We start from the raw sequence: 23136 nt of genomic DNA, 5'->3' as shown, positions 1-23136 counted from the left end.
TAGAGAGAGGGGTCATACAGTGATGGGGGGTGGAGAGGACATAGCGGGGCACAGACAGAGGACAGACGAACCAGACGGAGGGATATTGGAGGGGGCAGTGCATGATGAATAGAGACAGGCCGACAGAGAGCACAAAGACTAAAGAACAATTTATGCTCCGCTCTTTATCTGTGCAATAATATGATGATTACTGGGGGTAACCCTTGTTGTGGACCACTGCCTTCCTGACGACCGACTAATAACAGTTTAAGGATGTAAGGTACATGTATACAAAATAATAATAATAATAATAATAATAATATGACAATGTATTGTCGCATGCTGGCTGTCAATACTGAATGTTCCCTCTTATCTCAAAAAATAAATCAAAAATTTGTACTACTGCAGTTTTGCCATCGACTGAGCACTTTGCTGCAATGTAGATGATTTTATATTTTTATATTTATTGCATTTGTATCCCACTGAATATCCTGTGTCTTGGGTTTTTATTTTTTTAATGTTGGAATGCATCACAACTAATTGTGTTGTATTCCAATGCAATGCCAATAAAGGCTTCTGATTCCTGATTGTAAATCCATTACTGAAAAACATTAACATACTGACTATGTTCTCCCTCCTTACCCTTTTTGCTGAAGCACTCCCATTCACTTGGGATGGCGACGGGGTTGTAGTGCTGACAGGAGAAGGGGCAGGAGGAGGTGGCGTAGGAGCTTTAGCAGAGGCGTTTGATGAAGATGATGGGGCTTGTTTGGTTACACTGGGACTCTTTTCCTTTTCCTTTTCCTTGCCACGTGAAGGACTCTGGGTCTTAGCGCCTGGCCCATCACCTGTAGCCCCCGCAGCTTTCCCACGAGCACCGCCTCCTCTGGGCCCCGTATGCCGTACGGTGGCCCTGAAGGCCGGTCGGCACACGTAATTCTCCAAAATCTTGGGGGGCTTCTTCATGCGTTTGGCTTGAAGGCCGATCTTAAGCTTGACGTTGCCCTCGGACAGGCTGCTCTCTTTGATGGAGAAATGGGACTGGTCGCCGCCAGCGCCCCCGGGCCCGCTCGCTCCCGCCCCTCCTGTGCCAGCGGCGACGGTGGCAGCTCCTTCCTTCTCTCTGTCCCTCTTCTTCTCCTCCTCTTCATCTTTATTTCCACCCCCTTCCTCATTCTCACGCTCCCCTGTGGGGGCACCAGAGAGGAGAGGGGGTGGAGTGGCAGTTCCCACCTGAATCTTAGAATCCATCAGAACCAGGGGGTGCGCAGGTTTACTGGGGAGGGGGGGATGTTGTGGATTTCGGGTTAAGTTTTTTTTGTCAGGGGATGGGATAGGGGGTGAAGGGGGGAAAGGGGGAGGGGGGGGTAACGGTGAAGGTGAAGCTCTCCTTGTGTTTAGGCAGCTTCTTTTCCTTCCCTGGCTGTCCAGCCCTCTTTCTCCGTCCTTCAACTGGAGGAGTAAAGACAGGTATAGCAAGGCGAGAGAGAAAGAAAGAAAGGAGCAAAAAGAAATTCCACATAAGTCACAGCAACACAAAACATTGACAGTTTTAAACAGTGCCCTGCAACTGAGAAGTATAAAAATGTCTTTAAATGAATGATGGGGGGAAAGAGGATGGAAGGCAACTATGTTTATCATCTATTTGGTTAAAGGGTGTCTGTCCTTCCTCCTGTCTGGGTGACTTTTTATGGTGTGTTCGTTCTCTCAGCCTTTTAACAATCTGTGACCTATTTACTCAGCCGAAGCTCTTCTACCTGAGAAATGTAACCTAAGGCTCAAGGACTCTGAATTGTCCACCTGAGCACTACATAGCCAATGAAGTCCAGAATCAATAGTTAATCCCACAGTGCTGCCACATCCTTCTGCGGTGTTACAGGGTAACATGCCAAATGAGCAATCCCTTAAGTTCCCCTCATTAGCTGCAGTGAAAACGGGCTGCTGTGATAGTGGCAAACGCATCAGCAAGTTTCTTAATTGTGCTCTGTAGAGGACAGGCCAATTCAATGAAGTTGTCCACAGCTTCCCTATGGCCACTGATTGATATAATGCGAATTCACCCCCAAGCAGGTGCTTTCTCTGGCCGAAGTCATTTGGAGGCAATTCAGAACTGTGACCTCAGCACATTGGGCCCTCTGGGAGTAGACAAGAGGATCCGGCCGCCTTTCCCAGCCATCGCCGGCAGCAACTAAGAGTGAGTGATCGAGCGTCTATGTGCCGGCGGTTTCTCCGCACCCTACATTAGCGTAGAGTACTAAAGGAGCCACTTAATGGAGCCTCAGGAAAGTCATACAAGTCGTCACAGCAGTAAAATGTCACAGGAATAATCTAAAATACACTGAGTCTTAGACCATGTTTGTTTTGGATTACAAATGTGGAAAACAGTAAGTACAAATATCTTCTTTTTTTTGAAAAGCAGGCAATTTTTGGAGTCCTGCCTGTAGTTCCCCCACGCCCTCTTCTCTGTGTTTACTTCAATTAGTCACTCCATTTCGCCTAAAAAACTGCAGACCCCCCCCCCTCTCTCTCTCTACACATACCAAACTCAAATCATACCGCCCTCTTTTCTTTAACACTCCATCAATCTCTGTGTGCTTTCACCGTTTTTCTTTAAGCGTTTCTGTCCTCTTCCTGACTCTATTTTGCAAACTTGGAAAGAAGTAGTAACAGCACACAAACTTAAGTCACTGTGTGTTCTTACTTTAATCGAAAACACATTGCACCCACCACCACCACTACTACTACCACCCCCTCACTCAAAAATCTGTTCCCTGTGTCCTTCTCTTGCAGAGTGACTGACAATGTTCCCCTCATTCTTTTATACTAAACGATTGCAGAGATAAAAGCGGCTTCCGCTGGCTGACAGCAGCTATGCATAAAATAAGCCACTGAAGTAGCTACCTAATTCTGTTAAAGGCTACGGCCACAAGTCTATATCTCCCAGAGTCAAAACATTCCTCTCAACTCTATCAAGCTAAGCCAAGTCATTTACTGGTACTTCAGTGTGTAAATGATCTGATAGTAGGCCACATCGCTTTTTAATTTGTGACTCATAAGACTTATTACTAAAGCATATCATTTTCATATTCAGCATTGAGGTACTTTTGTATTTACACAGCAGTTAATACTACACTACAGTCATTTAGGGTTGTCTTATAGTCATACCACCAAACAACACAATAACGGCCCTACTAGTGTTGGAAGAGATTTCAGTCAGTCTGTAATACAGTTTGCTTTCATTTCAGAGTAACAACCAGGAGCTCTAAGTAGAAAGACAGGTGTGTAAAACCAGCAGAGATGTCAGATATTAATAAAATGGAAAAACACAGGCTAAATAGCCTTATCAATAATCAGGCCGACAAGCTCAGAAATGGCAGAGCAGGCAGGAACGTAGTAAACAACTTCCCGCGCCCCCTCCCATTTCTTTCCCCCTTGCTCCCTCCCTCCTTTTGCTCCCTTCTCACTTTTGCACACGTTGTTCATAACTGCTGATCTCCCTTTGGCCATAGCAATAGTATCCAACCCGCCCACCTCCCAACCCCCCTCACCATTCACATGGGGGCTGGCGTCTGCCCTCAGAGCGCCATGTCATTTCCAGGACGTTTTACTCCATCGGCATTGGTACAGAGCAGCCGAATTCCTTTACTATCTACTACTACAATTAGGTTGTAACGTCTTAAGTGCTCTAACCCAAATGTAACACACCAATTGACCTCAGACGAAGAAGGCGGCTTTAGTGTTTAAAACTGTAAGGTAAACAGTAGCTAGTCGCCTAGTTGCAGTGAAGGGTGCAATAAATTGGATCGGATTCTGAATGACAGGTGTCAGTCAGACTAGCACCATGGAGACATCCTCATCTCTGTAGCGGCTCAGGGATGTCAATAGCTAAAAATACAGTGCACTAAATTTGTTTAGAACATATTAATTAGGTACCCCCTTGTGTTATGCAAAAAACGTGGTTGACCAGCTAAAGGCTCAACAAACCAAAATAACGTTATCTGCTTTCGGTTTCGTAGCCTACTTCTCTCGGGTGGATAACTCATGAGAACTGCAAACGGATCACGCTCAAATTGTAACTGCAAATGCATCCCTGTTCAGTCATACTCATAATTACTGACTTAATCAAAAGGAAATCCGGCCTTCGGAGACATGCTCTCGCAGTCAGGGCGACACTGCAATGCACGCAACCGAGAAATAATGTTGCATTACACACGCTACTCGTGCGTAAACATTAGTCTACTAAACTGTGCAGAAGGGGCTTACAAAACTGGCAATCTAAAATGATTATGCGACACTGTTATGTCAACAGCAAGAATACATTTATTGACAACGTATCATATGGTATTCACTCACCTCTGTAATTGTCCAGAAACGGTGTTTCACATTATTTGGCTCTGTTTCCTCCCTTCGTGTGTGTCAACGTGGTGGCCACATATTTTGGCTTCCAAGTGCTGAATTGGCCAAAAACATGAAACATTTCAGATTTGGGTTGTATCCATTTCGATTTAAAATGTCTGAATGTATGACATGTCTCCTACCATGAGCTAAAAAGCTACAATCTGAAATAAATATGTATCTATAGCCTACTCGAGCTACAAATGCATAACAAATTAGGACGTGAGCCGTGACAAATATAGGCTACCCTCTATATATTTTAACATGAAAATAGTCTTGAACGAAGCCAGAAAAATAAAACATTAGCCTAATGTGCTATCAATGCACTTGCAGAAAGGTGGTCGTTAACCTCCAAAACACAAAGTTGCGATGGTGTGAAGCTGAGTGGCAGCGTTGAGCAAAGCATCACCCCAAAAAATGTATTTCTATAGTATTATCGATAATAACAGGCAAGGTGGTGAAGTAATTTGGATTGCGTGGCCACTTGGAGCCTAATATATCCCAGGCATTGTGAAAGGTTTGTGTTTATTTTGTAACAAACCAGTAGCTACCATGCAATAACAGACAGCCTCTACTGCTACATGTTGTATCAATGGCTAACTAGCCCATCTATCAGCAGCCTGTTTGAGGACGATTTTAGCTAATTTCACCCCGCAAAGCTTTGAATTCACACTGTAAACATATAGCAAACACCTGCAGCTTTCAAACGAATTTGTGTAAACCAAGTTATTGTGACACAATCCCGGACAAGTGATGCACATAATCTTACATCTCCGTCACATATCCTCACAGGCACTCGTGTTACTACATCCCAGCTACGACGGCTAACGATGCACTACTAGCGAGTCAGCTAAACCAGAAAAAAAACCTTCCGACGCTGGTTTAAAAGCCTAACGCACAATTTATATCAAGAGAAATACACGTGCAAATACGCGGCAACGTATATTCCAGTGGTGTAAAATAATAACAGATGCAGCGCCGTGTAGGGTTATTAAAAAAAATAAAAAAAACACTAACTGTCAACAAAATGGCGGATCGGTTGAATCAACAGAGAAACGAAATGGATCTCCCCACTATTCCTTCTTCCTCTGTGCAAAAAATCCTTTAAAATCCTTACAGCAACTGGTATCCGCGATATCTCCCCAAAGATGCTCCGAAATCCGCTCCGACAAGCCGTCTAGCTCGGCCTGGATGTGTCAGCACGGGCCTCTCTCGTTAATCGGGCCTCCATGTCTGCTCTGCCCGTATCGCTACTGTGTCAGTACAACACGGGCATTCTCAGTCCCGGAGAGGACGGAGGGAGGGAGGGGAGGACGGGCCGAGGAGGGCGGAAGGGAGAGGAGGAGAGCAAATGTCGGTCGTACGCGGTTCTTGCGGTCCCTAGCATATGGGGCCATAATAATAAAACAAAATAATAATAAAATATGTATTTACTACTTTGATGTGTAGCCTAAGCTACATTTGTGAATATATAGAGGAATCTCTAATAGTTTAGGCTATTCAGAATCTGTGTTCATTAGGCTATCAGATGTCTAAATGTGTTATTACATTTTTTATTTAAACTCTAACTCTAGCCGAAATGTGCAGATATTTTTAACTGTGTGTTCAGAATTATTAAGATTTTTATTTCAAATCACAGATTCCTGTTGGGGTTCACAAATCTCACTACGCATTTAGAGATAGTTTGACAAATGTATAGCCTACATGTAAATGCACAAACAGGAATTTACATTTGTAAATAGTCTAGTTCTGCTACAATAATGGCTATTGACAGATGTGTAAAACAAACTCTGAATGTGCATTTAGATTTGTAAATGGGTACAGGAATCTCGAAATGGGTATTCAGAATCCGAGTGTTTGATCAGATGTTTAAATATGTAGGCTACAATAAAATCTCCAAATGGGCACATTTACAAATCTCAATACACCTGCAAAACTAAATCCATATTTTTAATAGGCCTACATTTCCAAATCTGTTCATGCCCACATGGATTTTGAATACACGTTTCCAGATTCCGGTACACAACTCACTTAGGAAATGTGTGTTTATTACAGTTGAGGGCGTGTATGCAGTCAACTGTCAAACTGTATGGTGCCTGGTCCCCTTTCACATTTTTTTATTCTTTGCTGTGGCATCTGGGCTTTTTGAGATGTAGAATATATCCTACTAGGTTGTGCCATATAGGCCTATATTAGGGCTGCGACAGCTTTCTGTCATTGGTCATATCAGTTTAATTGATTAGTAGCAGAAATGGCCATCACAGATTACCCTGGGTACAAGGTGACATAATTGTGTTCAACTTGCTTGTTTAGTTTGACCAACTGTTTAAATCCCCCTTTAATATTTACGTTACCATTATAAATCAGAGAAAAGTAGCAAGTCCTCACATTTGAGAAGCTGGAACCAGGAAATGTTCTGTATTTTTGCTTAATGAATGACTTACATCAAAGTTGGTGACAATGGATGTTAGTCATGGGTCAACTGCCATATTGAAACAACGGTGTTTATTTTATATTCATATCTCTTATACCACTCTATTTTATTTTTTATTAGATTGTATTTTATTTAATTAATCTACAGTATTTTGCACATGTGTCCATATTCAAGTAAGCTTTACTATTGTATTCTATTCCATTAATGTCTAAACTCTAAAAACATCTTACAACTGAGCTGACCAATAAACACAAAAATGCCTCAAGTGAAACAAAACTGCCTTGTTAAACCAACTGATTATTAAACAAATGTCTGTAACGTGGCAGTGAATATATGAAAGAAGGTGCGGAGGGTGAGGATCACAGGGTTAGGCTTTAATAGCAGAGAGAATCAGACTGTGTGTGTGTGTGTGTGTGTGTGTGTGTGGGGAAAGTCCAAAAACTATACTGCATTAAAAAAACTGTCTTACCAAGAGCTTTAATGCAAAAATTTTACTTTATAACTCCGTGAATTCCCATCATTTTGACATCCGCTTGCAGCTCAGTGGTGATTAGTTCATGACATCAAAGTCAGCCATTGAGAAACCCACCTCAGAGGGCAGTGTAGCGAGAAGGGCACATCGCCTCCACATCACCTCAGCAAAACTGCAGGATCGTTTTAGTGTAACAGGAAAATGATGAAGACGTTGCCCTTAGCAGAGGTGCGTAAATTGAGCGAGTGTTAAAGCTGCAAATTATGACTGCGATGCGTGTAATGTGTTTCATTTAAAAAGCAGTCAGTGCACGGAGGCAGGAAAAACTCTGCGTCCATTGTAAAACTGTAAAGGAGGTAGAGCTGCTTGGCTAGGCTTTCTCAGATGGCCTGCCTCTCCTGTGGCTCTGTGCGGATGGAGCGGGCTTCTGGGGGATCTGACGTCGGAGGGAGGCTGTTGTCAATGCCGTTGAGGCTTTTACGGCACACAGGGCAGGTATCGTGCTGTGGGAGGGAGAGGAAACAAGTATTAATCTTTAGGTAAAAGCTCACAGCTGCACCTTAAATACAACCTGAGGAAACATCAGTAAAAAGAAAAAGGGTTTCTGTGTTGTCGCCACCGCCCTCAGTTCAGGATGTGAGACACACTATTAAAAAACCTTTGTGACAAAGTTAACAAGCCCTTCAACCCAGTGGCCACTTCCATTCCTCGTCCTTACCAGCTCCAGCCAAGGCACTATGCATACACTGTGGAAGCAATGGAGGCAGGGTAGCTTCCTGACAGATTCCCCCAACGAATACTCTTCCCTACAAACTGGACACTCCAGTCTGCAGTCTATAGGAGAGATAAACAAGGGGAAAAAATGCACTATAGGCATTATCGTTGGCATGAAAAAGAGACAGAAACATATAAAGCAGACCAAGTCCTATACTTTCTAACGATTCATTACACCTCTAATGCTCAAGACAAGTCCACAGGGCTTTAAAGTGTAACATGGGATACCTTTGCTACACTATGTAATTTAGACAAGTTTATTGATGTGTAAATATAGATTTAGCAGCTCTCTATAGTACAATGTGTCAGTGGTCCAAATTCATGAGCTGTGTGAGCCACTCCTATTTAAAGGCCTACTTCACCGGTTTGAATATGAAGGTGTATTGAATTCTGAGATCCTATGTAGTATAAATGTGCAAAAAAAAAAAAAATCGGTTCATCCTAGCCTGAGAAAAGGCAGAAAGAGTGTTTTTTTTAACCCTATATTAATCTTACTGTGACATCACAGTAAGATAAATATAGGGTTAAAAAAAAAATTACTTTGTAAATATTACTGTGATGTCACAGTAGGAGAAATCACAGTAATATTTACAAAGTAAGGTTTTTTTTTTAACCCTATATTTATCTTACTGTGATGTCACAGTAAGATTAATATAGGGTTAAAAAAACACTCTTTCTGCCTTTTCTCAGGCTAGGATGAACCAATTTCATTTTTTTTTGCACATTTATACTACATGGGATCTCAGAATTCAATACACCTTCATATTCAAACCGGTGAAGTAGGCCTTTAAGTCATTTACATCCAGGCTAGAAAATATTTATTAAGACTTACTAGTATTCACTCACTTAGCATTATAGGAGGAGAAGAAGGAACAGAGAGAGAGGTAATATGGGAGGAAGGAGGAAAGAATAGGAGGAGGAATGGGATGTTGAGGGGGACAGAGGGAGATATGAGAGCGGAAGGAAAGAAAAGAGGAAGATATACTGTAAGTCTTTTTGTAAAGTGGAAACACTAAATTGAAATACAAATCTTAATTTCACAAGCCAATCTTTTCAAAACCATCCTCCCAACATGCAACTTATCGGACTGATCATGTTATCTGGTGTGCTGTATACCATGCGGCGATCTCGCTACCTGTCTGTTCCTGAGAGATGCAAACTGTCGGCAGGGATGAGATCATCTCCTTTTCTGCAGGGGGTGGACCTGTGCTCTCCAACTGGCCTAACAACTGGATGAAAACAAAAGAGAATAGATGTTACAGGTGAGATAGGAAACGAGGGGCAGAGAGGCAAACAGGGGCAGCAAACATGAGTGAGAGTCGTAGTTTGTGTAAGACAAAGAATGACATGGGTGTCAACACTTGAACAGGAGATATGAAAGTTGTTTGTGTGTGTGTGTTTGGTTTTAAGAGGTTCAGAGAAAGGGGAGAGGAGGAAGAAAATCAGCATGGTAAAAATGAGGGCAAGATGTTGCAGTATATTTTCTTGGTCCTTTACTCAGAAAGCTGGCGTTGGTAGTTAGTTGATGGAAGAAGACGCAGTTTGAGGCAGATGAGGAGGTCTCAGGAACAATTCTTTTTTATTCAAACAACAAAACTCATCCTGCAGTCAAAACGAAGCCAATAAGAATTTAAAGTGTTTGTAGCCAAATAACTAATAGAGGTACCTACACAAAACCAAAAGCTATGAAGAGTTCCTTAGTTTGAGACCTGACTTTTTCCAGAATTGTGGCTGCTTTTAACCCTAACCAGCTCCACCCTAATGGTCAGAGGGCAACCTGAGTTTAGTCATCACCTAGAGTCGATATGTCACGTTGGCCAAGAAGTCTGATTCAGCAACTTTTAAGACAATGCTGATGATGATGATGATGATGATGATGATGGCCAGGGTCAATAAACTACTGTTAACTCTTAGCCAGACTGTCTTTGATTAACTCACAAGACAGTCACCTTTGTGTGAAATTTGAATGATCTACAGGTCAGCCTTGAGGGTTTCCTCACTCAGGCAGCTGACATCCCTGACTTTGCCCCCTGCCAGATGAGGCATTGTCTTTGTCTTGCTCTGTAGCAGTATAGGCCTTAATATAAAATGTATAGTATCATAATACACTACAGTAATCTTAAAATGTGTCATAACGAAATACACTACAATGTTTAAAAATCACTTCCTCTGTAACGGCTGACCTCTGTGATGACAGCGTCCAGACCTCCCTGACCCCAAGCGTAATCTCCAGGGTTTCCGTACAACTGTAGCATGCTGGATCTGAGACAAAAAGAAAGAGAGCAAGACAGAGAGAAAGAGAGAGAGAGAGAGAGAGAGAGAGAGAGAGAGAAGCAGGTTGTCACATAAACGTTAGATGAATTCAAAAGCAAATTATGCAAATGAAGAATTAAAATAGTGTTTACAGCGTAGCAGGTGCAGCCCCGGGGTTTCCGTTATTGGCAAACAGGCCGGACAAGAACTGCTGCACCATCCTTGAAAAAACAAAGAGCACAGATGTCTGCTTTAGTGTGCACTTTGAAAACGGATACTTTTACAAAACTCTACATTCAACAGTTTAAATAAATCAAATCTACTGATGCGTGCAGCTGTTCGCTTCAGTCAAAATGTGTCCCATACTATGCTGTACTGTTTATAGAGTGAGTCTGAGACTTAGACAAAACAGGTGGAAAACCATGTCAAAAAATATTATGATTTTTTTAGTCACTACATAAGGACCCTTTAGTATCTAAATAATGCAATATCTGTAGAAGCATATTATTATCAGGTAATACAATCAGCATGAGTGTGGAGTGTCATACCCATATATAGTCAGACTTACGCTGTAATAAGGGAACTTTCTCCCACATTTCTTTTTAATAAAGGAATAACTATTTATAAGACATGCATGAGTAAAAGATGAAATTGACAATGTGTTTTACATAGCACATCACACATTTCTTCATACTGTGAGTTGGTGAACAGGTTTACGAATAAATCTCAATAAAGGTTGTTTGTGAGTTTTGCATTTTTACATAACAGGACAATATGATAGATTTGTTTAGTGTATCTTAATAACAGCTTAAATCATTTTGAAATGTAGTTGTGGTATATTTGGCCTTATTATCCAGTTATAATATCACTATACCTTGTAAATATAAAAATATGTATAAAGCAATAAGTAGGTAAGTAATAATTAAAAAACATAATTGCAGTGTAAATTTTCCTCCTGTACCTTTATATTGTCCCGGTTTACTTAGATATTTTGATTGATATCCTGAAACTATGCTGCATACACTGTAATTTCCAGTAATCTAAAGCATTGCTAAATTCAATCACATTTTAAAGAAAAAATATCCCACACTGATGATCTGTGTACATTATTTGAAAAAAAGAGTTAAAATGTTTTAACCTGTGTATATGAAAATGATTTTTCTTTCTGTTCACAACAAAAAATCTGATAATAACTGATCTGCCCCGCTACAGGATTTGAATGCTCTCAGACTTCAGCACACACTGGTGATGTTCCCTGCCGGTACCATAACATCCACACACACACACACCCTTCCACTGCAGAACTTTGCTCTGGCCTGGGCGACCTCTCTCCTTCGGGCCGTGAGGGAGAATCTGCTCCAGTGGACTCAGTAGCGTCTGACGACTCGGTGGACCGACTGCTCTGACTGGCAGAAACCCGCTCGCCTTCCTCTGGGTCTGACTCGGAGGAGGAGGAGGGCGGGTGTGTCAGCAGGTCGGAGCGCTCCATAAACAGCAGCTGCCATAACTTGGGAAAGGGGGGAAACCAAGAGGAGCAAACGTCGTGTCAAACAATGCCTCTGAAAAAAGAGGAGCACCGCTATGAATAAAAATGCTATACATTTATGAAGACATACCTCTGAGAACGAGTTTGAATCTTCGCTGGCTGCTGACGTGCTGCCCTTCAGAAGACTGGACAGCACATAGAAAAATATCAGCTTTAATATCAGTGGGTGTAAAAATTAGAAAACAACAGCAACAAAAACACAACAATGAGGCATTTCAATTCTCGCAACAAATGGAGAGGTAGTAGGTTTCTCAAATGACAGCAAGGACATTTCAACAACGAGGCTGAGCTGTACCTAGAGTCTTCTGTCACCTCCTCAATGAAGTCAGAGTCACATCCGGAGCAGACAAAATCCTTAAAGAGAAGAAAAATATATACACATTGCATTTGCTCAGCCACAACTATGCGGACACTTATCTCCTAGTTCAAAAACTGGTGAATAATCTGCTCCATTTTTATAGGAGAAGATTGTAGGACCTGGCTGCAGAGATTTGCTCACATTTAGCCACAGTAAAATGAGATAGGTCGGCCAATGATGTAGAGGGATTTACCTTAATTAAAAGTAAGGTAGCCTACATTGCGTATACAAGTGAGTTGACATAAAACGTATGAAGATTCAGAGAAAAATTACAATATTTTGATTGTGGGGGTGATTTAATCACAAATATCAGCGCCATGATCACAAATACACAAGTGATTAATCCTGGTGGCTTGGCACATTTGTATTGCTATTCCACCACTCCTAATAGCTTTAACCTTCTCTCCATCTTTCCTTTCCATCTCTATCATCAATTATACATCATAAAAAAAAAGTTTCTTCTCCCACTCATCTAGTGGTACCAAATGTACCAGCACAGACGTTTCCACAGCCTGCACAGTGCAAATGAATCCATCATCTCCCTCTTTTTCACGCCTGCGCTTTTGCTCCTTAATAACAATAACGGTGCGTAATCGTGCCATGGAAAGTGGCAGCTGCGCAACAAATGTGCACAGCAGTGGTTTTCACATTACACTCCGAAATGAACCAACAGAATCAATTAAATTCTCCAGCAAATTATAAAAAATATATAGCATAATACTAAAAGGTAAACAGTTTTGTTTCTCTCTCAAAACAAACCAGGCTGTAGAGGTGAATGGCACGTATTTGTGGTATTGTGGCATACAGTGAGGAAGCCCCGTGGAGGGAGTGTCACCCATGTGTATGTGTGGTGACAGCCAGCCAGCCCAACCCCCCTTTAGGCTACTTATCTCACACGCAGATGACAGTAGACAACTGGACACAGAGTCGCCAAGAGTGGTGCTTCTAAATATGGCAACATGAATCGCCAGATTTGACTCCCTCTCTCGAGATCTCGGTGCATGTTGTAGGCTAGGCTACTGCACATAAACAACCAACTTCAGGCTGTCACGCGTGCGCTTGAATGATCCCAATAATGATTATTTTAGAGCAAACAGTTAAAAGAAAAATAGGTAAACTTTGTGTGTTTAAAAATAAGAATAAAAGAGCGAGCTCTGAAAGACTGCCTCCCTCCTTATATGGCTTCGTGGATTATTACAAGACCAGCGCGTGTGGAACAGAGATAAATCTCCTAAAGGACTCACCGGGAATTTGGGGTTAGTTTCACATTTACAGCAGTGACAGAAAAACCGGTGTTGTGGTGCCTCCGCAGCCTCCGCCATCTTCACGGTGAAGCACAGCGCCTGACGTCGTGTGGTGTCAGCCCATAATAGTCTCCCGGTCAGACCGGGTCAGAGGGTTACGATGCCCGGGAAAAATGTCATACAACCGGCTGCAGATTGGCACATTCAAACTGTCAATGAGCAGGCAGCACATTTCTCACACACATACAATATTATAGCCTATAATACAGTTTATATGAGCAATCTAAAGACTGGTTATGATCAATACCATTAGTAAACGATAGGATAGCCTATATTTAACCTGCGGCTCATGATCTGACTTGCCTCAGTCACTGCTGCTGCTGCAAAAAAAGCTAAAGATGCAACAAGTGATGACATCACGGGTGCAGTTTCCCTCAAGTCTGTTGGGTGTCGCCAGAGATAAAAAAGAAAAAGTTTGATCCTCTCTACTTTAAAAAACACAAATTTGTTTAAAATGTATTCAATCTGGTTGCCTAGCAACGAAACTGTCAAACAGTATAAATGTTAGGATACTGTTACTTTCTTAAAACAATTAATCATTTAAAAAGATATTTTCCATGCAATAATAACTGCAGCAGATTGTGTGAGCATAACAACATATTTTTATTAAAACCAAGACAGTGAGTTGTAATAACCACGAGCAACAACAACAGAACAGCAACAGATATATTGTAACCGAAACAACACATGTTCATAATGTTTACAGTATGAGAGGTTTTGGCAATAAGGTAAATAGGGAGTCTCATTTTAAAATAATAACAAACAGAAAACAACTTGTTAGTTTACACAGTTAAGCAACAAAGAAAAAACAGCCAAAGTTGAGGCCACTTGGTTATGGATCAAATGGCAAGATTTTAGTGCTCTACTTCAAAAGCGTGTCTTCTCATTAACACAATGTACACCCAATTCATTTGGGGGAAAGAGAAAAAAAAGGGGAAACATCCAAGCTAGACATTTCCCTGCTTGGCACACAGCTTGTCTTTTCACACACGCACACACACACACACACACACACACACACACACACACACACACACACATCATCTTCCAGTTTCTTGAATCAAACACATTTTGTTTACAGTCTTGATTTCTTGACCACTGGTTTGGCAACATAGCTAACTGGTCCTGTACAAAATTAGACGACCCCACATCTGTCTCATGCAAGTGCCTGCTTTCACAACAATTCTAAATCAACATGTAAGGAAATAAATAGCGATCCCTCCTCCTCTCCCTCTTATCCTTACCCTCCCTCTCTATCTGTCTATCTATCTGTCTATCGAGGAGTGGCGAAGGCCCCCTGGGCAGCGCTGGTTGCGGCGGTGGTGGCAGCCTGGCGCACAACCTGATTGGACATGACTCCAGTGGCGAACTCCGCCTGGGCCTTGGTGAAGCTGGCATCGGTCTGCCTGTACATACTGTGGACCTGCAGAGGGAGCAGAGTAGAGCAGAGCACGTTGACACCCGATACACACAGCAGCTCATCATAACATCATGTGCATTTACTGTGAGGCTGAAAACGATACAGGGAACCTGATATAGAGGCTATTCTTCTGACTGTTTGTTATCTGCTGTATGGTAGGTGGACCACCTGGTTGCAGCGGGTATGAGTACTTATACAGACCAGAAGGAAAAGTGCAAGTACATCTCGACTTTCTTTATTCTATTAGCTCCCTTTGACATCTGTTTAAGTGCACTAATTAATATTTCAGTGTTATTTGACTTAGGCCTACCATTGCTTCATGTATTGATTGGATTTAAATGAGTACCTTACATTGACAAACAATAAGGGTTATTTTTCTGCCTTGTGTTAGATACCATCTGCCAGACTATAACCTTCCTGTCAGTTCCTCTGACATTGCAGTAGATCTAAAACTTTGATTCACATATTGACATTCGCATTACGATAAAACCTGGACATACTGAAGGTATACAATCCATGAGCGTTCGCCGTAGGCTTACCTCATGTAGACGTGCCACCAGTGTTGTTGTTATTTATGCTGTTTTGATGCTAAGCTAAACATCTTGTTCATAAGTCCATAGATGGATAGTGTGACTGACACATTGTCAAAAACCTACTTCTATTACTAAGTCACTTAGTGTGAAGGAATTACTACATGTAAATAAAAAATTCTAATAAAATCAATAATTCTGTTCTCACCTTCTTCAGCAGGACGACCCCCATGGCGGTTTGGGCGGTAAAGAGGATGGCATTCAACATCATGATCGCACCCACGCCGACACTGGCCTTCAGAGCAGCCAGACTCACGATCCACCCGCTGAAGGAGAGACACAGTGAGACGGAGAGATAAAACAGGTTTAAAAGTCACACAATGTCCTCCGTTACACATGGAATTAAGAAGTGGTCCGTGTGAATAATGTTATCCAGACAATGACAGTCTAACAGGAAAACGGTTTGTCAATCGCTCATATACCTGAAACCCCATCCAGGGATACCAATGGTCATGATGACGGAGGTGACCACGTGGGCGAAGAAAACGAAGAAGAAGATAAAGAAATTGAAGGAGCTATCACTCCTAAAGGAAAGAGAGGAAAATATTATTAATGAGCAAAACAAAGCAACAGTTTTTCTTTCTTTCTTTTAAATCGACATGAAGGTACCATTAGATTAGATAAGATTAACTTTATTGTCATTAACAGGTTACAATGCAACAAAATGTATATGATATATATACAGTATCTATACAGAAATTATATACCAAGTGCATTAAAGTAGTGCAAAAAGAAAGTGCGAGTGAGCAGTAGGGATTAGGCAGTGTGAGATAGAGATGGGTACTTCATACAGTCTATTGGCAGTACACACCTGAAGGCTTTGTACACAGGTCTGTACCAACAGACAAAGGAGCAGGGAGTGAAGAGGAGGGCCCAGAGGATGGCAAGGCCCAGGCCGACACCACCGGTGGTGTCCACACAGAACCTTGCCAGGGAGGAGATCAGGTTGAAGAGCAGCGTGCAAGTGCCGACTGGACAATGGACATAAAGTAGGATAAAAAAAGAAGACATAAGAATGCAGAAGAAGTGAAGAAGGAACAGCACCACAGTCTTAGTTTAGAAATGAAACTAGAGGACTTCCAGGACCAAAACCCAAATCCGACCCACACTCAGGACTTTGGCTGATGCAATAAAATGCCATTTATGACTTTTGTTTTTCAGCAATTCTAACTCTAAGCCAAGTTTAGAGTTGGCCCTTTTGCTTTGTCACAAGGTCCTTGCTCAAACCCAAGAGGGGGAATGTTTTGTTTAGGACGTGCCTGAGGAACTGCAGCTACAAGAATCAACATCATTGTTTGAAGTATTTTTTTTTAAACCCATTTGTATAACTTGTTTTTCAAGTCAAAAATGTTATACCCCCACTGTGCTGCCTCTTTTGGTCTTGTGTTGATTTTTCTTTTGATTTTGTTGATACAGCCAATATTTCAAAACTAATTTGACAAGGAAAGCAATCTAAAAAGTGTTCTGTACAAGAGTTTTTTTAATGACACCACTACCACAATTTCAAGGATTTGATGTGAATTTGTTTTGCATCGACCTCTCTTCCAATTTGCTTTATGACTGCTTCATGTGTGGCTGATATATTAAAAGCACTAAAATGCCTTGGAACACTTGCTACCATCTGCTATGATTCAGCAAAAAAGTTTTAAAAGTTATGAACAGTAAGTAGGTCACACATTTCCAAGTTCCAGTTCATCATCACTGCCTTTGAAAATAAAATATAAATTGAGATATTTTGTTTCTTTTTCATTCTTTGAGCTAGCCCATTCTCTCTTGTTGTGCTCACTTTCTCTTCCTCTTCCTGTCTGTCATTTTCAAAATCAAAAATCAAGGGTAATTTTAAACCCAAGGCTGAACCAAAACATATATTTGTGAATATTGCAGTGCGTTTACTAGCATTGTGTGGAGAATGATTATGATCCATTGCTTAAGGTAAGCTTAATAAAACTAATTTATTTCAAAAAGTTTGAATAGTTTCTTATGTTGATGCCTCAGGTGACGACAGCTGTTTCTGCCTCCATTTAGCAGTAAGGTGTCAGGGTCTTTGTACAAACATTCCAGCTCGTACTCCAAACAGTACAGCAGAAGTCACACGGGCATGAGTCAGCTCGAGGTTCAATTTCCCAAGATTTTTCTCCTTTTTATTTACACTACTTTGTGTGAACAGGTATACCAAACCATCCAAAACACCCTTTATTATTAATCATTTTAACATTTCTTACACCGATATTGGAACAGTGATGCTGGGGATTCCCTAAACTGCACACAGCCAAGAGTTACCGATCCAAACGTAAACTTACACATCCAGTAGTAGTACAGTATGGTGACGGTGCGCTGGAAACGCTGAGTGATCTCTACGTTGATGTCCTGGTAGAAGCAGGGGCCCACGGGGCAGAACGAAGGAAGCGGGGGCCAGTTATTCTGACGGGCTGACAAAGAGAAAAGTTGGTGAAAATGATGTCCAGACATACATTTCTTTGGATGCAATCACACATGTAGTTATCTTAGGTATTTATTTAATCACTTAATTGTTGCCATGTTTAACCCCATTGTCTATAACCTACAGGCTCCAGGTCCCAGGCTGTGCGACTCCAGCTCCCTCTCTCTCCTCTCCAGCTCCTGGGCTTTCTTCTCCAGCTCCTCCTGCTTCTTCAGCAGCTCTGCCGTGGTAGCATTCACGGTGGTCTAGCACAGTGAAGAATACACAGGGGAAATTATGCATCGTGACCGCATGTCAAATTTCATAGAGACAGCGTTGTGTTTGTGTCATAAATAATGAAAACGACTATTTGAAAGACCAGGTATGATTAGAGATTCAGAGAGGAGAGGCGTTCAAGGTACGCATGTCAAATGTTTTCCATGAAGTGCAGCTGTAGGTCAGAATGTACACTAATGGTTACACTTATGCCTCGTTTCCACCGAGTAGAGCGGGTCGGATCAGAGCGGCTCAGAGCGGGACAGCTCACTTTTAAGAATCTCGGTGTTGTTTCCACCGCGGACCCTACCCTTACTGGTGGGGCGGGGTTTAGGCTGGACTGCGATAGCCGCCGCCAGAATGTGGGTTAAACTATCGGGCTGTGGAACAACTGTGGTCAAGCCAGCGGTCTCTCGTTTTTGCTTGGTCAAACCAGCCGCTTCTTTATTTATTCCCCCGTGTTGTTGTGAGCACAGAGACGGCTCGGTGCAAGTTGCAACTGATAGAGACAGTGAGAGAACAGCACTGGCTGCGGCAGCTACGTGACTAGTGGGACACAGTGTAACCAACTGATTAATTTATTGACGAGGAAAAACACCACACAATAAATATTGCTGTGCTCACATTTTCGCCAATACACAAGACTCTCTTCACTCTTGCCGAGATGACTACACATGGCGGAAATGATTATTTCGACCAATCAAATGACGGCTCCGCCGTTTCGGCCCGCTTTCAGGCGGCTAGTACCCCTACGGAGGAGTACTGAGATCGGGAGCGGCTCAGAGCGGTTAGGTGCGCTTAAACCGTACCCTACCCAACTTTTGGCAAATGAAAAGCCAAACTACCCGGACCGAACCGCTCCGATCCGACCCGCTCTACTCGGTGGAAACGAGGCATTAGGTGATGACTGCACACAAGTGTGGCTAGATGGATCCATAAAAATGCATTAATGCATTAATAAATAATTCAAACTGAGTTCTGCCTGTCCTACACAGTGATATGCTAAGGTTTTATTTTTTAATTATTAATGTATATTGACTGAATTTAATGACTGTTATGTAATGTGTTATGTACTGCCAGGTGTGGAATCCGCAGGAAGACTAACTGGTTGCCATGGTATCATCTAATGGGGATCCTTTAAATAAATAAACAAATAAATACAACTAAGTAGGTTTGATAGCCATTAAAAAACACTTTCCATTTCACAGAAGCACAAGCAGTTGAGTGAGGACAACCGTATTTTGGTGCATGCAACTGCCACTGAATGTGCAGTTAATATCACGACCAGATATGGTGATGGCTTGTCTAAAGTGATAAGTGGAGTAACAGGCATCTTCATGTTTGCAGTGTGCGCACCTGTGCACTGTAGGAGCCATAGTTGCGAGGCTCGGTTGGCGTTGTCGTCTTGCTAGGTGGGGTCTGTGCAGGCACAGCTGGAGCAGAGGGAGAGGTGGCTTCATATGGCGGGGGAGGAGGCTGGAACATGTTTAGAACAAAAACAGACATCATACATCAGTTTGACAAAATAATTCTAGTTTCTTCACAATAAAAGCATTATACTGTCCCTAAGATGATGTGGCAATGATAATGCCAAAAGGGGTTCAATTATTAATCGATTTAATTATTGTTTTGAATTTTATGTCATGACTCATATATACAAGTAGACCTACTCCAGCCCACCTAGGCTGAAACAGGCAAAAGTCAAATTTAATAACATTTATAGATTTGTCTCATTCTTAACTCTGGACGCAAGCTGTTATTTTAACCTATGGAAATACTTAGCCTTTATATTGTATCCAATAAAACAAACAATCATAATATGAAGGGGAAAAAAAGAATAAAGCACATTAGATCACCTCACAAAAGGACATTGTCAAAACGAGATGAAGACCACAGTGAATCTGCATCATTTCAACACTGGGTTACAAAAGGGTGTGTCCCACAAATCACTGTACATTATTAAAAGAATGCTGCTCATGCACTCAGTTTCAAAGTAACCGTTGAGATGTAGTTCAGTTTTAAACACCCTAAAGCAGTCTAGTTCAAGTTTAGTTCCCTGTTGCAGAAGCATTTGCCAATATCAACAGTTGACCAGAAGTCTGCATGAACCAAGTATTGTCCTAGCAGCAACAACAACAAGAAACTCCAAAAAATTACACTGAAGTGTACATTAGACAAGTATTTGTAATGTATATTGCAAATTTCAGCATTTCACATATTTTTGTGTCTTGTCTGATTGCTCCAGCTTCAATGTGTGTCGACTGACTGTGTTAATTCTAATGTTGTCTTAGTTCGTGTTTTTGTTTTGCACTAGTAAAGTACAAAATCAGCAAAACACACTGAGGGCGTTTCGGTGGGTGCAGGTCTATTACCCAATTTTAAGGTCTATTCGTTTTTCTTGGCTAGTTTCATACAAACTGAAGCCGCCACCCGCTGTGGTTGGTTCATCAATTTGAAAAATAGTATTAGAAACGTCATACGGCAAGTCAGTCAGTTACTTTCCATGAAAAGCAGCTCAACAGACCAATCTGTTTATTTCTATTTAAAATGACATAGGAAAAAATACAACATACTCATAAGGTAAGGGGAACAGATAGATAGATAGATAGATAGATAGATAGATAGATAGATAGATAGATAGATAGATAGATAGAATCAAATGTCAATAAAATATTTACAATATACAATGGGGAAAATCAGCACCCGGCCTTTTGCCCCTTTACTCTGAAAATATGCCCCAGGAATGACAAGTCTTCCACTTATTATCTTTCATATATGCTATGGGGTAATTACTACCCATTTTATATGGGTAATATACACATTGCTCACCCCAGTTGTGTTATCAAACGGGTTGTAAAGGTCCAGTGTGGCATATCCAGTGTTGCTGCTGTGTTGAGTCACTGCAGGGTCCTAGCAGAAAAGACAAATAGGTTTTAATCTAGGTAACTCAGGGATGCCGTTTGAGTTGCTGCAATAATAACATTAAGAGGAAAAACTTCAGTGGATTTTTTATTGAATGCATTAATTGTTAAGTGTACAAAGTTACATCAGTAAGGCCAAGGAAAAAAAGCCAGACGTACGTGTCACATGAGCAACACGCCTATTATTACACAGATCCCCCATCATGTCCACGTCCAGTCAAACGCACACCATGACAGATTAATATTATACTGGATCAATATTTCACATCACCTACCTGGAAAGGGTTGGGGTCTTCCATGGGCTCTGGGAAGCTTGTGTATTTCGACATGTTGTTGGAGTAAAACGACAGCTAACGTCAAGTAGCCACCACTTGCTGCTAATGTTGACGTTAGTCACGGGGGGCGAGGGGGGGAGTAGCACTTGGCCTTCTGCTTGAAGATAAAATGCTGCGTTTGTTTTATTTTCACAGCCGAAAAGGCGGGCGGGGTAGTCGGTTTGTCCAGTCCACTAGCTACCCGCCCCTCCAATGGTCATTTCTCCGCAGTAAAAATAAAAAAGTGAATAAGGATCTAACGTTGCAGACAGGTTGGTAGTTTTATGTCGCAACCTCCCTCCAGTCCTGACTGTCAGGGTCTGGGTCGCAGCTGCTTTGTTATCCTTTGTTTTCAGCGGATCCGTTAATTTTCCTCCCGCAGGAAAAACAAGCCGAGGTACAGGAAGTAAGCAGCCGACGACTGAGTCATGTGACTGCTGCTGCGGCAGAGAGAGGAGCACGTGGGAACCTGGATCTGAAGAAGTTAGCCTCGTTTGAGAAGAAGCTGTTTTGCTCAGACCTGCGCAAATATGACGCGCGTCTTGCTGAGCGCACAGCAAAAATGCTGCAAAAGTGTTGTGCGCACAGCAAGACGCGCGTCATAATTGTTCAGGTCTGAGCAAGACGGCTCCTAACCAAACGAGGCTATTGGGAACACTGGCGTGAGCACGAGGGGGCGGGCCGCCGAGCAGGCGACTACCCACCAAAAAAGAACGGGGGGGGGGGGGAAGAAAAAATGAAGTAGACTTATAATGAATGACAATATATTTTAAGTAAAAAAACGTTATAACAAGAACAAGTATGTCTGATAATCAATACATTCACATTACTTTTATAAATGAATGAAAAGCAATGAGACGCAATATAGGCTATGGGCTTAAGGGGAAATAATAAATCAAACGATTTTGATTAGATTTAACTTAGTTCACTTTTAAGATAAATTTTTTATTGTTGAATGTGACATCCTGATATAAATATTTGTGATATAATATGCCCACTGATTGTGTTAACCATAACTTTTAAAAGGTGTTATTAAAATAAGTACTGTCACAAAATAAATAAACTAGACTGATTTATTAAATAGTTTTCAGTAGAACCATTAAATAGCAGCAATGTTTAATGCTGCAAGGTCCTATTATTATCCAGTGTAAGGTTATCCATTATAACCAATGAAATGAATAAAAATCTTTATCAAAATACTGTTATCTTCCCAATCGTTGTATTGCTAATAAAGAATTTAAAAACATTTGACATAGCCTACATCTTGCATTTCATTCATTTACATCCAAAAGGTGCACAGTTTTGCCTTGGAATCTTCGGGATAATAATTGGTTGCTTTTAGCAAACAATGGCGACAACATTTTTGATTTTTGAATAAAAAATATATAATTCTTCAATTTACTATTCAATCTGTAAATCCTAATATGGAATTGACCATAGTATTTGCCTGCTGTTTTAAAATGATACTTCCCTCTTCTTCCATTAGATGTCACTGTTGAGCCTTGAAGGAGTAAATTCCAATTTCCCCATCATCTCTCTGGTCTCAGCTTAATCTCAAGACCATTACCCCTAACCCTGAACCTCAGGTAACCATGCGGCAGTAGAAACATTTATATAAAAAAAATCATATTTCATTATATTTGAGACATGACATTTATCATGTTTTGATTTATTTTTGTTA

The 23136-nt window shown here is 41.4% G+C and overlaps 3 protein-coding genes across 4 annotated transcripts in view; all 3 read right to left on the bottom strand.

Annotated features, from left to right (window-relative positions):
- Positions 1–5640, bottom strand: part of ash1l (ash1 (absent, small, or homeotic)-like) — a 31384-nt gene extending 25744 nt beyond the window's left edge. For both annotated transcript variants that reach the window (XM_080045566.1, XM_080045567.1), the window contains exons 1-3: positions 5492–5640; positions 4333–4430; positions 622–1431 (exon numbers count right to left, since the gene is read on the bottom strand). In XM_080045566.1, the coding sequence (XP_079901692.1) occupies positions 622–1230 (609 nt within the window). In that variant the 5' untranslated portion in view covers positions 1231–1431; positions 4333–4430; positions 5492–5640. The remainder of the gene's footprint in view (positions 1–621; positions 1432–4332; positions 4431–5491) is intronic.
- A 1599-nt stretch (positions 5641–7239) lies between these two features.
- rnf115b (ring finger protein 115b) lies at positions 7240–13558 on the bottom strand. The gene is made up of 9 exons (XM_080045699.1): positions 13456–13558; positions 12149–12207; positions 11924–11978; positions 11597–11814; positions 10460–10528; positions 10238–10316; positions 9190–9283; positions 7999–8114; positions 7240–7783 (listed from the first exon to the last, which is right to left on the bottom strand). The coding sequence occupies exons 1-9, from the start codon at positions 13531–13533 to the stop codon at positions 7661–7663; spliced, it is 891 nt and encodes a 296-aa protein (XP_079901825.1). The 5' UTR covers positions 13534–13558; the 3' UTR covers positions 7240–7660.
- A 959-nt stretch (positions 13559–14517) lies between these two features.
- Positions 14518–21853, bottom strand: scamp3 (secretory carrier membrane protein 3). The gene is made up of 9 exons (XM_080046036.1): positions 21417–21853; positions 21050–21130; positions 19577–19696; positions 18090–18210; positions 17826–17954; positions 16337–16496; positions 15948–16049; positions 15674–15791; positions 14518–14938 (listed from the first exon to the last, which is right to left on the bottom strand). Exons 1-9 carry the CDS (start codon positions 21468–21470, stop codon positions 14789–14791), a joined length of 1035 nt encoding a protein of 344 aa, XP_079902162.1. The 5' UTR covers positions 21471–21853; the 3' UTR covers positions 14518–14788.
- Positions 21854–23136: the final 1283 nt, after the last annotated feature.

This window comes from Ammodytes marinus (assembly GCF_949987685.1).
Source record: "Ammodytes marinus genome assembly, chromosome: 17".
Taxonomy (NCBI): Eukaryota; Metazoa; Chordata; class Actinopteri; order Uranoscopiformes; family Ammodytidae; genus Ammodytes; species Ammodytes marinus.
This window is presented reverse-complemented; position numbering and strand designations above follow the sequence as displayed.

Coding starts and splice junctions, on each gene's coding strand:
- rnf115b (XM_080045699.1), bottom strand. CDS start 13,533: ATGGCGGAGGCTGCGGAGGCACCACAACACCGGTTTTTCTGTCACTGC. Junction 12,208..13,455: donor AAACTAACCCCAAATTCCCG/GTGAGTCCTTTA, acceptor CTTCTCTTTAAG/GATTTTGTCTGCTCCGGATG. Junction 9,284..10,237: donor TGGACGCTGTCATCACAGAG/GTCAGCCGTTAC, acceptor GTTTTCATCCAG/TTGTTAGGCCAGTTGGAGAG.
- scamp3 (XM_080046036.1), bottom strand. CDS start 21,470: ATGTCGAAATACACAAGCTTCCCAGAGCCCATGGAAGACCCCAACCCT. Junction 16,050..16,336: donor CCTGTGTACAAAGCCTTCAG/GTGTGTACTGCC, acceptor TCTTTCCTTTAG/GAGTGATAGCTCCTTCAATT. Junction 15,792..15,947: donor ATCCCTGGATGGGGTTTCAG/GTATATGAGCGA, acceptor TCTCTCCTTCAG/CGGGTGGATCGTGAGTCTGG.